Below are 15,561 nucleotides of genomic sequence, written 5' to 3'. Positions count from 1 at the left end.
CAACTAATGCTAATTGTTTCCTATAAAACGTATCTTAAGGTGAGAAAACATAAGAAAATGTGAAGGCACTAGGGCAACACATGGGACAGGGGGAAAGGAATCTTTTCAATCTACTCTGTTCCAACCAATCCGCTGTCAACTGACACACGGATTGTCATGTAAGGTAATGACACCATCGTTAAATTGATGCTTTCTTCTTATGGCATTTCTCAATGCCTGCAGAGTTAGACAATTTTTGGAATTAACAGTCCATGTTCACAGTAACAATTGCAAAATTGATCAAAAAAATATTTTTTCCTGCTCCACAAGACTGCATATCATCTTATCTGCAGAATGCTTTTGAATATTTTGTAAGCAATGCTGCTTCACCATACACAGCCATTATTTCTATGGATTTCTATTAGCTTCTTGCATTTAGCCCACAAGAAAGAGTTGTCTCCCAACACTTCTTTTGTGTACACAGCAATGTAATTGGCTATTTTAATTATAAATGTTCAATGTAATTATAAATGTTCAAAATTAACTTCTATAGAAGTGTAATTTTGAACATTTATAGAACATGTAAGGTTTCCAATTGAGGTATACCTCAATTGGAAACCTTACTTACCACTTTTCACTCGTATAGAGGTGAATATACAAATAGCATTTTTTATTAATCAGTTAAATCTTACGTATATTTTTTAGTACATTAAATACAGCTTAAAACATACAGCTACATTGTAATATTTCTTCAAATTACATTCTAAATTTTTACTTCAGAAATATTATATTTACTCACTTAGCTATTTCTTGTGATTCTTGATATCTGTTCAAAAGAGCTAGACATTCAGCTTTTAGAAGTTTTATTTTTGTACAAGCAACAGCTGTTTGTAGGGCCCTGTCCATACAGAAAACAACCTACACACACACACAAAAAATAATAAATAAATAAATAAATAATACACACACTATTGTAAGGCACTAACATTACAAATGCTAAACAGTGATTTTTTCCAGTATATATAATATTAATAAACATAATTCAGCTGTTGTTGTTTTGTTTTTAGCAGCATTAGCAACTAAGGCCATATTGCTCCAGGGATATGCAGTGGTCATTCCCTGACCTTTCCACATTCTCTGTATTTGATGGGCACGGGCTCGAACCCCGGTCTAATCAAGAAGCGTGTGCTATGCACTGCTGCTCCTGCCTACGGAGGCACCAATTCAGCTGTGTTTCTAATGCAGGGAAATACATACTTATTATAACTTTAAATGCAATAGGGCATAATATTAGAGCTAATTTTACCACAGTATTATTTATGTTTATTAATTAAGTAGTACATTTAAAATTAATTATTCCAAGGTGGCTACATAAATTTACTGGTCAATATGTAAACTGTTATGAAAATATCCAACATTGACTAATTTTATGCTGCTGAACACGAAAATCACATTAAAATTTGTCAATTGGCTCTTGTTTTCGAATTACAGTTGGGGTCTCATATTAGCGAGTTACTCTACATTATCAACTAAAGCTCTGCAAAATGCTTGGCAACACTGCAGTTTCAGTACCACCTTGCTCTTATCATGTGATCAGCAACTGTTGCCTCACTCTGCATCATAATAAGTTGTTGTAGCCTTAAATGCGTCTTCAACTCTGTTGCAGTAATCCCCGAATAGAGCTGGTACTGGGTGATTTGTTCTCAGTTAACAGTTGTTCTCTGTGAGATTCCTACTTTTTTTTGTGCAGTATTTGTGCTGTGTAAGATTAATATGCCCCATAATTGAGTGAATAGTCTGGATAACTTCTGTTACATATCTGGAAAAATCACATTACCTTCAAAAAAGTGTCCCTTAACTCGAGCCATGAAAACTGCCTACTTCTTGTACTTTGGGTGTAAAGTAGGCAACCAGGACAAGAACTGGGCTCCACACGTATGCTGTACTACCTGTTCATCAAAACTCAATGTGTGGGCAAATTGAAAGGAACGTTTCATGCCTTTCGCAGTGCCCATGGTATGGAGAGAGCCAAAAAAACACGTCACAGACTGTTACTTCTCTATGGTGCCTCCTATTAGAAAAGGGATGACAATGAAGAAAAGGTAGATAGTGATGTACCCAAATATACCACCTGCAATTTGTCCCATGCCTCATGGTGATGTACTACTGATTCCTGAACCACCTGATCTTTTTCTGTATACTCTGATGAAGATACCGATGAACATCAACTTGATATACAGTCCATTCCGGTTATTTGGGACACATCGGGACTAGTGCATTTTGGCCCGATTAAGCGGCTGCCCCAATTATCCGAAGTTTCACGTAAATAGTTAAAAATACAAATTACCCCCCCCCCCTTTACAATTAGTTCACTGTACAATCAAATCACGTTACGACGAACTCACCACTGTAAAGTACCGTTCACTATACGATGTTCAGTAAGCGCCGGTCATTGTGATCACGTTTGTGAATTGAATTTTAATTCTATTACACAGCGATTCTAATTAGCGAAAATAGGAGGAATATTATCCACAGGCTATAAAAGCAAAGATATATTAAGCACAAATTTACCCTTTATTACCTTACCAATTAAAAAATACATGATAATCGGAATAATTAATACGTACTGTAATATGTACATACGAACTAGTTGACATTTCTATTCACTGATATTTGTGGGTGGGTTTTAAAATTTAAAACAGTAAAAAGATAAGCAATCCATAACAAAGAACACGGCACACACACAAATTGCAAGTTACACGATACGCGCAAGTAAGAACGGATTAACGAGTTACAAAGTTTTAAAAATATAGGAATGAAGATTTCATGGATGTGTAAACACATTTCACCATAATAACCCACAGAATTCCAGCTGTTGGTATTATCGCAAATTCAATAAGATCGAGTTTACTGTCCGTTTATGATAGATTTCACTAACAGAAAAGCCCAATACACAGGTGACTGCTAATAGCTTTTATTGTTTTATGGTTGTGACCTCCAGAATTTCGACCGAACCACGTCGTACCGTCGGAGACAATCGTAGGGTAATCTCCAGTGCAGCGGTCTCCTGCCCCGATTAAGCGAAGTAAACCCTGGCTATTTTCTCGATTGGTTTCTGTTTTTTAAGATTTGCCCCAAATAAACGGCTGCCCCGATTAACCGGTGGCCCAAATAACCGGAATCCACTGTATATGAAGAAGTACAGCAGCCATCAAGAGATCCACCATTTTGTCCAAACCTTTATCCTTCTGAGCCACATAAGATCACAGAAAGTGAGCTTAATGACCTCACCAGGGATCTTTAATGCTGAAGAATAAGGCAGAGCTTTTGGCCTCGAGGCTACAACAGTGGAATCTTCTAGATCATTCTGTGAAAGTGACAACATTTCATACTCAAAATAAAGATTATGATAAATCCTATCAAACAGAAGGTGAATTCGCTGTTTTTAAGGATGTTGATAGTCTAATGGCAGCAATGACCATGAGGCACATGCCCAAAGAATGGAGACTATTTATAGACACTTCTAAGATCAGCCTTAAGACTGTATTATTACACAATGGAAATATGCTGCCTTCAATACTATTTGAGTATGCCGTCCACAAAAAAGAAACATATGCAAACATGGAGAGTACCCTCTTAGATGTATACTATCAGAAATATGAGTGGCAGATATGTGAGGATTTAAAGGTAATCACCATTTTATTTGGACGACAAAAGGATTACACTAAGTATTGTCGCTTTCTCTGTGAGTGAGATAGTTGTGCCAAGGATAGGCACTACAAGAAGAGGAATTGGCTTCAACGAAAATCATTAACACCTGGAATGAAGAAAGTAGCATTTGAACCTCTGGTAGATCCAAATAAAGTTTTGCTTCCACCACTCCACATCAAACTGGATCTTGTGAAAAATTTTGTGAATGCAGGACCGCTCATTTGGAAGTAAACAGTCCTGTATTCACATATTTGCAAGAGAAATTCCCAAGACTTAGTACAGAGATTAAGGCAGGCATTTTCAATGGTCCACAGATAAGACAACTTTTCAAAGATGAACAGTTCAAATGTGTCCTTAGTGACAGCAAGAAAGCGTGGAAAGCTTTTTGAAATGTTTCAACTGGTTTTCTAGGAAATGTTAAAGCCAGCAACTACAGGCAGCTTGTGAAAGATCTCATTACTTCTTACAAAAAAATGGGGTGCAACATGTCATTGAAGATGCATTTCTTGCACTCACATCTGGATTTCTTCCCACCAAACTGTGGTGCTGTCAGATACGAACATGGTGAGTGCTTCCATCAAGACATTGCAGTGATGGAACGAAGATACAAAAGCAAATGGAATGCCACCATGTTAGCCGATTATTGTTGGATGGTGAAAACTGATGCTCCCAAAGCCAAAAAGGTCCTGTGTTTGATACAAGTATGTTCTTAGCTACATTCTTACTGCCATATAAATAAAAAATACCTTGTATAAATATAAAAAAACTACTTTTTTCAAAAATAAGAGCCAATCTACCATTTTAAGCAGTATTTCTGTTTTGCACCCCAAAATCTATAAAATAAACTTACTTTCATGCCCGTAAGATGTGACCCAAAATTTATTGTTCAGTGTTATCACTGTTTAAGAAATATAAAAGAGCAATATAGTGAAAGACTTGAAGACAAAAAGCTTGCTTTAATAAGCCATTATCAAATGTTGAAAAGAAAAGGTTTCTGTGGGTTCTTATTTTTTAAATTTCTTAAACAACAATTTTTGTGACCGCTTTTAAATAAATCAGATAACTTTAAATACTGCTACTTAATTAAATAAATTGGAAGATGTCTTCTTATATTATATATATATGAAATCATTATACTTGGTTTCAACCTCTCCAAGAGACAGTCAACTTTCTTATTACACACCACCACCCTTTAAATTTATGTTCTAGTTTTATTTCTGATAGTGCTGATATTCATTTTGCACAACTGCATAATTTAGGACCGAATTCATGCATATATTATCATTGTGTTTTTAATGTAAACTACTGATAAAGATCACAAGGGGGGGGGAGACCAAAATTGACAAGTTCATGAGAATCTTTTCAAAATAATATTCATCTTGTGAACAATAAAACCAATTAAACTATTACATAAATAAAGTGCTTTAAGATCTTTACATTAATTTTTATTATTATACTGAATATCATTTTGATATTAGCACGAGCACACTTGCCCACTAGTAAATTAAAAGTTTCCTTTCCTAAGCATCCAAAAATAGTATTTTCTTTCCTTCCATTAATCTCATCAGATATCTTAATGGCCTTTAACTGTAAGCATAATATATACACCCATTATATATATACACATGCCACAAGTGCAATCATCATAAAGATACACCTTAAACTTTTACACTGCTTCCAATATGGCTGGTGTAAATACATAGGGAAGAAACAGCTACATCAACAACAAATTGGTTCTGGAATTTCTTACCTTCCTGAAGTCCTTTTTATCGTAAGCTTTCTGTCCTTCCTGAACAAAAAATTCTAAAACCTCCAAATTTTTAGCCTAAGAGAACAAATATTAAAATACTAAATTAACTCAAAGAATAATGACCCACATTCTAATAAAAATTAAATTCTCATATATATTTAAATAACAATTATGACATTTGATGCATGCATTAGAGTAAATTTCTAATTAAATACTATGATTACTAATGTTATGCAGTGTTTGCTAGGAATAAATCTACTTGAACAGTGATGGTCTGTTTTGATATGTTTGCTGTGTTGCACACTTGTCATTCATATATTCCACAATGGAACAACGATAACAGATTAAGTGAATGCAGTTGATCTGTTCATTCAAACAAAGTCTAGTGTTGAAGTAACACTTATTCTGTTAAGAGTTAAAGTGCTGTAATGCTCTGTTAGACAAGGTAATCAGGTTCCAAGGAAAGGTACGGGGAAGAACTGGTTCTGTATGTGAAGTGCTCAGGCCCATGCAAAACAGCACTAACGCCAGAAGAAATAAAAGTTATCAAAGCAGCTGTATGATGCAGTCTATGCTGATCACTACAGCAAATACACAGATACAATAGGTTGCTATAAAGAGCTTCGACTGTATTCCCTTTGACTGCAACTAATTTTAGTTGCTTTGATCTTAGGAATCCAGGATAGAAAGTCAGTTTGGTTGCCAGCTTGCAAAAACTGGAAATTAAGGTATTTGTAGGCAGGAGGAAAACAAGATTTTCTGGAATAAAGCAGGAGGTTTATTTAAAGTCACATTGCACTAGAAATAAAATTTCACCAATAAACTACACATTTTATATTAAAATACAGCAACAGGATTGTGTACCAATACAGTACACTTTTTGACATTAGCTTGCCAATATTTCTGCCTGTGATTTCTGTTTAGATTGTCTTTTAGACATCCACTAATTACCACTACTTCAAAAAAGATACTTTTGCAGACTTTGCCACTCTTCAGAAATGTTGAGTCAGTTTTGTTTATAACAATGGTACTGCTATTCAGATGTGGCTGTCAAGACCATATTAAAACTGCACCAGAAAAAAAGATCCGAATTCAGTTTTTTTTTTTTTTTTTTTTTTTCAGCTGGTTGAATATTTTTTGAAACTCAGTACTGCTATGTTGTTGTTGTTGTTGTTTGGTTTTTAGGAGCATTAGCAACTAAGGCCATATTGCTCCGGCGATATGCGGTGGTCATCCCCTGACCTTTCCGCATCCTCCGTATTTGGTGGCTCACGGGCTCGAACCCCGGTCTAATCAAGAAGCATGTGCTATGCACTGCTGCTCCTGCCCACCTGGCTACGGAGGCTCAGTACTGCTATGAGGAATTATTAAAATGCCAAGAATAACTTTGGATAACTTTATATTTCTTGCTTCCTTGATTAGTTCCCCTACCAAGAACCTCTGTACATCAATTCTTTCTTCTTTCATAATAGTATTGTAAGTTCTCACATTGAACCTGCCAGAACTGATCTAAAATATCTATTTATTTTCTTTCATCATCACCATCATGAACTTGGTCTGGCTTAGGTCTTTTAAGACCTGTTCCATTGTAGCTCTTGGAGGTAGTCTTGATCTCGCCATCGTTGTCTTGGTCGGCCCACATCTCTCTCTCTCTCTCTGTCTTGCCTGTAGGGTTGTAGTTAAAGGCTAATCCAGCCTGGGTTCATTCTTTCTATGTGGCTGATCATAGTTCAGCGATACTGAAAAATACTTGAAACTTTTGAGTACCCCCCCCCCCAGAAATTGATTTATTTCAATGTGGTTCAAAAAACTTGTGCTCAAAATAGCATTACTGGATGACAAACTGGTACTCCACATATGGTTATATTTAAGTTAAAGTTATATAATATTTAACTTAATGCTTCCAATAACCCAGTTAGACAACTTGCTATCTATGAATTCTGTTCAGAGCCAGCAGACTTTCACCTGCTGTGAGGAAAGGTGCTTTGGTCTTAGGAATCCAGGATAGAAAGTCAGTCCGGCTGCCGGCTTGCAAAATCATAATTTTATCTGTGATTGGCAAAACTATCCACTTTCTTGGAGCCATACCAATAAGCATACACTCTAATTAATGAAATTAACTACTAGTTGATGTTCATTTCATTACTGCACTGCAAGAAAAGAGCATGGGAAATCTTAACAAATGATTTTTCATGGTCAGGCTGCAAGCTCATCAACATCAATTACTTCAATATATTTGAATGTTCTGTTATTTTTAAACAGTGAATATTGTAAAGAAAAAGTAAAAATTTAGATTAAGAGGTAGAAATTTATGGTCATTAGAAAAATCCTTTTATTTTCAATGTCGTTATACCGAATGTAAAATAGCATTAGGTTAATGAGAAATTGGCTGGGACCAATCACATAGGACATTATAATGTGTTGGGATGTTAAAAAGAGGGTCGCTATAAAGAGCTTCGATTGTATTCCCTTTGACTGCAACTCACTTTAATTTTTGCCATAGCAACATTTATTATAATAGCATATAAATAATGGAATATTTATTGCCATACATTCCTGAAGTCTAATTTTTGGCTTTAAAGTGACATATTTAAAGTGAGGTGTGGCAATAAAGTTCCCAGAATGGTGCAATAAAAAGAACACAAAGTGAAGGAGTTCAAAAATGGTTTTATTTTTATTCAAACTGATCACCACCTGACTGTGGGTGCACTTATTACACTGTTCTAAAAATTTCTGAGAAGAGTCAGCGATGGCATCCAAAGAGGTGATGTTAAATTTGGCAATTACATTTTTATATCCTCTACATCCTGAAATCTGTTTCCTTTGAGGAAGTTTTCACCTTGAGAAAGAGGAAGACATCTACTGGTGTTAAATCTAGAAAACCAGGTAGATGTCTGATGTATACAACGCCAAGTTTCATCAGAAATGTCTTCACAACAAGAACCAGCTGCCTTTCTCTCAAAATTGCATCCTCACCAGGAAATGCACTTCAATAATCTTTGAAGCACCTATATGTAGAACGCAGCACTGATTCTCTCCCCATCAGATACATTTTCTTTGTGAATCACACCTTATTCTTAAAAAAACACGTTTGGCATAGTTCGGCAAAATCATCACCAAGGCCAAAAAAGTTTTGGCCTTGCGATGATTTTGAAGTCCATTTCATGCTCTGATGCTTCATCTGTGGGTCTTATTAAAACATCCAGCGCTCATCTCCAGTAACAATACAGCTGAGGAAATTAGGATTGTCTTAACAAGTCCGAAGTATTCACATGATGACACTCTTCACTGCTTCTGCTCATCCATGAGGCTGTGTGACAAATTTTGCATAGACCTTCCCTTTCCCTAAATCTTTGTGCAGAATTTGATTAACTGTCTCCTTATTCACATTCAACTTACCAGTCATCATTCTGAGGGTCAAACAACAATCTCTTGCCACAATTTCCTGAACTTTTGCAACTCTATTCTCATTTCGAAAGATTGACAAAATGCACTTCCTGAGTCACTGCAAAATCCTAGCATCCATCTTTGAACTGCTTATGGCATTCAAACACACTGGTATGACTTAGCATTTAATCACCATCAGTTTTTAACATTTCATACATTTCTGTTGCAAATTTTCTCAGTTTAACGAAAAATTTGATATTTGTTTTTCTCCACAGCAAAATCATGACACATGAAACATTAACGCTACTAATGAAACTGGGTGTTACTTGCAACCTGCTAGCCCAATTGACAACTCTGTACCACTATCTGTCGAAGGGAGTTTGAACCACAACATACCTCATCCATTTATTTTTACTCATCTAACATTACCATGCCACAACATATGGAATTCATTTCATCTAAGACTATTTCTTGTTTATTGTCAAGTATGAAAAAAGAGAATTCAGCTAAATTCCATTAGTCTCATTCTAAAGTGTGTTTTCCTTGCAATAACAAAAGAATTATACATAGAATAAAATAGCAGAGATGCAAATTATAGTACAGTCAGTCCTTGTATAGCATGATAGTTGTGTTCCTAGAAACCCTCGTGCAATGCAAAATCGTGCAATATAAATAACAGGCCCTATGAGAAAAATAGGGTTAGGTGCCGACCACCCAAGATCGAACACACATTTGTAACCAAAACATTACCAAACACAATAAATAACGTAATAAAATACCTACGTATTTTATTACTACTATTATGTAATAAAATATTGCTAATGCTTTTGCTTCTATCGTAAGCAAACTTGTTCTTTGTTTGATCTTCTATCCAAACAGACGTTCCATCTCTTCCAATGTGTCTTCCTTTGTGTCTTGATCTAATGGATTTTGTTACAGTTTGAGTTGTTCCTGCTATGAAAATTGTTTTTATTTTCTCTGCATTCTTTCTAATTCTCGGCGTTGCCTCATTTAGTCCTGTAGCACATGTTCTTCGTTTCGCTCAAAGTGTTTCACAATTTCATATTTTTTCTCTATCGACAGAGGCGGACTGGCCATAAGCCTTACCAGGGAAACCCTGGTGGGCCGGAGGCCAGTGTGATTTTGGCCATAAACGCTAGTATGAGGCCGCTACAAATTTTCCCGGGTAAGAATTTTTGACCCAGTCCGCCTCTGTCTATCCATATTGCTTTCCTTTTTCTCTCTGAATCTGTAGTGTCTTCACCAGGACGCTTTGTTTTTACACCTTTTAAGTATTTTACTCATTTTTAGGGAATAAAGCACAATTACAAAATGAGGAGGCATGCTTGATACACATAAACTAAGCTGCGTACATGTAGCAACTGAATAAACAACACCATAAAGGCAGAGACACACTATTAACACCTCACTAGCTCACACTTTACTAAAGAACATTTCTGGGGGGTTACTACCATAAAACAATAAAAACAATTTCCAGTTGCATTTCTGCTAGTAGAATCTGTTACTGATAGTAAACTTGATATAACTGCATCTGCGATAATACTGATAGCTGGAATTGTGGGTTTTTACGTTATTATGGCAAAATGTTTCCTTTCACCTATATAAAAAACATAAAATTACATTTTCAGAATCTTCTCTTCATTCCTATCGTGTTGCGTTCAGTTGGGGCGATCTGCATTCGACTGCCATTTCTTGTAAACATAAAGGTGAATTGTGCATAAACAAATTCGGTCGTGTTATATACGATATCGTTCCCCTGCTTATAAATCGTGTATGATCGAATTTGTGTAATGTAAACATGTGTTATACGAGGACTGACTGTACTTGATTGCTCTTTGAATTACACTTGAAATTGAATCACAAGAAAGTTCTGTATAATTGGATCTGAAGGTGCAAATCCACATAATTTACATAAATGAAAGTTATATTCACTGACTATATCCTTGCAATGGAATGTTTTATTATTACACTGGAATGCTTTATTATTTATAATGAAGCACATAAAATTATGGTAGAACATCAATGAAGTTGTTTCAGATATAAAAATGTCAAAACCATTGTTATATTAATTCAACAAGATGACAGGAACTTTTTTATTTTTTTATAGCATGAACATAAATAATTAGTTACAAAAATGTTACCTCGGTTGGAAGTGATGCATTATCAGGTTCTAATTCTCGTACCCTTTGCAAACTGCGGCGAGCAGATGCAACATCTCCTAAAGTTAAGTGGCATTTAGCTTCTCTTAAATAACCCTGAAAAAAAATTAAATAAATAATAATAAATAAATAAATAAAATAATAACATATGTATACTACTGACATATTCTATAACTTCCATCAATGGGGAAGGGAATTAAAATAAAATGAAACTACTTACATTTAAACAATTAAAATTTATATACAAGAGATAGCCAAAGTCTGACCAAGGTAGAAAAAAGATACCAAGGCAGCTCCAATTAAATTTTTCAACAAAACAAATTATCAATCTTTCTGACCTTCTCAGTGGGTAGTCATAATGTGGTAACTGGTCCTTTATGTTTCTATAATGAGTGCTGCCAGATCTGCTGAAGTAACTTGGAGGGAGAGGTAACCATTTGAACCTATTTGCTTTTAAAATGTGATATTATGGTTTCTGCACTGTTTTCTGATCCTATTATTCGGCGGTGGGGGACTCTTGTTTTTATTTAAATTAAAGGAGGTTTCCTGAATGCAATAAATTAGAGGGATTTCTCTGAATTTTTAGAAAAACAACTTTGGAAAATTCCCTTCTCTTCTTGTTTTTCTTTGGCTAGTATGAATTTCCAATCAAAAGGTGTCATTTGCCATCCAAGTGTGAAATGCAATGTTGCTGAACCCAAAGTTTCACTGTCTAATGTGGTCAGTATGCTTATCTATAATTTGTCCTCACTTTGATAGACATCGAGCCTATGTAGGCTATTGCATTCTCATGTAGGAATCACAATTTTCATCGGAGAGCCACTCAACCTCAAGATGCTTTTAAGTTTTTTCCTACTCTGAAAACATATTTAAGAGCAGAAATGCATTTCTTACCAATTCTGTAGTGAGCTAGTTGAAACCTGGGTTGTATGCACAAGTAATGTGTTGGGACATCCCCTCCTCAAAACAGACTGCCTTAATTTTGTTAACTGTTCTCTTCAATACTTCACCTATAAAGTACTGGGGTAATGAAAGTGGCTAATTTTGCTAACAGGGATAAAGATCAATCACCATACTGCACAAGGCAATGGTTAGGACATCTTGAGTACTGCATAAAGGCCTAGAAGCCTCATTTTAGGACAGATATGGATTGTTGGAATGGGTGCAGAGAAGAGCAACAAGCCAGGTGAGGGGAGAAAAAAGGTGCTCTTACCAGGAAAGAATTTAGTCTTACAAATTTCAGCACCTGGAGACTAGGCATCTGTGAGATCTGATTGAGGTCTAAGGACTTTAATGGATTGAGTAAACTCAATACTGGTGGAATCCTTCCTCTTGCTCAGACTATACATGAAGGGGCATAAATTCAAATCGAGGAAGGATGGTTAATTGTTGGAACAAACTCCCATCTGGTGTTTAAGAGGTAGGTAGTTTTAATAAATTCAAGGAAGAACTAGATAAACCGTTAGAGAGGATGAACAGGTGAAATGGGAAGTGTTTTTTTCTTTTTTTTTGATGCTGTATAAGCTTGCTTTTCTTGCATCATTTGCCACTACTAGTAATAAATAATTTCTAATCAAGCAAGTATCAACCGCAAGTGCAGAAGTCCCTCAGTACAGTGCTCTTTCACAAGTCTTGCTTTGACTTTTCTGGAACAGCTTGGATGGATAGCATAATATTTTTCTTGTGTCAGTTACCTTTCTATATATTGTAGCTGTAATGGAGTGTCTTCTCTTCTTAGAAGAAGGTTAAGGAAAAGTAGTGCTTTTTATATATATATATATATATATATATATATATATATATATATAGTGAAAGTGTTACAATTACAGATGTTTAGGAAATTGTTTAGAAGGTACAAACAATTAGAATTCTATCAATTAAACAGATAGACTGACTATCTGAGAAACCAAATATCCATTAATATGGATAAACAATGGACTTGTTTCCCTGAAAAACTTAAAACCCAAATCTTAAAAAATAAAGAAAATATTTCATATCCTTTATGAAAATGGTCCAACTTGCACTGACAAATCTGTTCATGAGTCAATACACTTCCTATTTAGACAATTATTTTCAATAAACAATTTTTCCCAAAGAAATCTGCAAACTGACAAAGAGAAAAAAAAAAAAAAAAAAAACTTGCATACAGCATCCAACTCTTGTACAATGTTGCATACAGCATCCAACTCTTTAAGAGCAAGTGTTAATTACTAATCAGTGCTGGGTGCATTTCTCTCTTCCTCCTGCATTAATTTTTTGTTGCTCCAACTGTGTCAGATCCTCATTGGTCAGTTCAGCATCATGCAATTCTAGCGTACCTGCCATGTTACTTATGTCCTCTTCATCGAAGACAATGTCATTTTTCCAATTACACAAACTGTAACTGAATTTCAGAGATGCTGAAAAGTTCCTTAACACTGTAAACACATTCCAGCCATATATTCTGCCACACATCATTCACCACAGTCTGAGTGGCTAACTCCTATAATACTGAAACTTCATTTGCGGATTTTTTAATATTATATCCCCCCCCAATCAAAAAACTCCCAAAAGTTTTTATAAAGCTAGCCCTTACTGCCTGTTTCAAGGATCAGTTGTTGCACAGTTTGCTGGACATAATAGGCTTTGAATGTTGCTATCGTCCACTGGTATTGTATTGTATTTGTCGTGAAAACTTGCATGTTGTCATCCATGTCTTCAATGTGAACAGGAAGGCCAGGCACATTATCAAAAATAAGCAAAGCTCTGTTCTGTTGTTGAGATTTTGTTACTTATAATACTTCTCGAAAAAGGGCAAGAAGAAGGGAAAGTTTTTTTTATTTAGAAATTAAAAACATTTCAAAACAACATAACTTGGCGGCATCCTGAATATTAAAATCTTTTTTTGCACAAGGTCAGCTAAAATTTAATTTCTGTAAGTTGTTCATTTTTCATTCATACATAATTCACTAAATTATTCTCTAAAATTACCAAACAATGGAAAATATTATGAGGAGTATTTGAGGGGCAAAGGTTTCTGGTCTACCATATCTCATTACTTTAAAACAAGTAATTAAATTACAAATATGCACATAACCAAGTTTTTAAAGTAATATCCTATATTATTTTATTTTAGATTTAAAGCAGTCATGCCCACTGAAATATAATTTCACAAAAGAGGAGGGCTGTGTAGCAAGGGTGCTTTTTTTTTTTTTTTTAGGGTCCAAAAAAGTAAATCCATGAGAATATGGGGGGGGGGAGGATGTTACATTATGACTGTCAATCATACAGTACCATCAAGAACTGGAGTTTTGAATTCAACAGAGGTGAGGGGAAAAAAAAAAAAAAAAAATCAGGTCTTGATAACCTGTGATGGTATCAACCACATAAAACACTAATGCTCTTCATGACCTGATTTCGAAAGCTTGTTGGAATGGGTTGAAACGTAGGGATAATTAAACAGATTCTTACTCTACAAAATAATAGAGTAAGAATCTGTTTAATTATCCCTGCATTTCAACCCATTCCAACAAGCTTTCAAAATCGGGTTTCCAACTGGATTGATTTTCCAACTCAAAACATTTTTGCTTACTTAAGTACTCATACGGTTAACAGTATTTTTTTCTTTTCTGAAGGTTGCAGTGTGACAAGTACCAATCAAGGAAAAGCTGCACGTGTCCAGAAGCTGGCTGAGCTTCAACAGGATGGAATACCATCCACTTCAGCAAAACTATGAGCAAGGCATGCTCAATTCCTGATCACAAACCCACTACTTTCTTCTTACAGGGTCTGTAAGAAGAAAATTTTCCTGTTGGTATTCTAGAAAAATTAAGGGATTTCTATGGACAAATTTTTGACTACATTCACTTTAAAAATGAACTAAAAGTACTCTTTTCTTCTGATGAATTTGTGAGGAAAGCAGTGCATCACCTATTAATATTTAAGCAAGAAAATCAGCTTCAGGTTACATTCAAGGAAATTTATAAATTAATGGAACTTATCATGACGATTCTGAGTTCTACTGCTACAGTTGAGTGTTCTTTTTCGGCTATGAAGAGAATAAATACATGTTGCAGAGGAACACAAATGCAGGAAAGGTTATGTGGCCGAAGTTTACTCGCCACTGAAAAGACATTGCTGGTGGAACTGAAGAAATGACCTTCATTTTATGATGATGTGCTAACACAATTCCTAAGGCAAAACAGGAGATTGGAACTGGTGTATAAATAAGTAAGTAAAATGAGTTTTTTAAGCCTTTCTTTGATTCAATCCAGAAAAATAAAATTTTCCCAAGTGATTACTTTTTTTAATGCACACAGATTTTTATAATAAGTGCAGATAATTCTTGTTTCACTCTAGTATTTGCCAATGATATTCTAATCTTCTCACCACAAAGCGTAAACCCTCTACATTATGGACTACATAAAGGGCAACCTTTATGTTGTCCATAATTATGGACTGTATAGTTAAAATTATCAGTTACTAAATTAAAGTATTCAAAATTATTCAATTAATTGCATTGGACCAATTAAGAAGAGTGATTGCTGCACTATGCACTCTTAAAACTTTCACAGG

General features: G+C 35.1%; 1 protein-coding gene across 1 annotated transcript in view; it reads right to left on the bottom strand.

Annotated features, from left to right (window-relative positions):
- LOC150086664 (dnaJ homolog subfamily C member 7-like) overlaps positions 1-15,561 on the bottom strand; it is a 136,041-nt gene that overhangs the window by 49,054 nt on the left and 71,426 nt on the right. The window contains exons 4-6 of the mRNA XM_090372669.1: positions 10,990-11,103; positions 5,441-5,515; positions 779-897 (exon numbers count right to left, since the gene is read on the bottom strand). Of these exons, the coding sequence (XP_090228795.1) occupies positions 779-897; positions 5,441-5,515; positions 10,990-11,103 (308 nt within the window). The remainder of the gene's footprint in view (positions 1-778; positions 898-5,440; positions 5,516-10,989; positions 11,104-15,561) is intronic.

This window comes from Mastigoproctus giganteus, chromosome 4 (genome assembly GCF_048544385.1).
Source record: "Mastigoproctus giganteus isolate SK-2022 chromosome 4, ASM4854438v1, whole genome shotgun sequence".
NCBI lineage: Eukaryota > Metazoa > Arthropoda > Arachnida > Uropygi > Thelyphonidae > Mastigoproctus > Mastigoproctus giganteus.
Note: the sequence above shows the minus strand (reverse complement) of the source record. Positions and strands in the feature narration are given on the sequence as shown.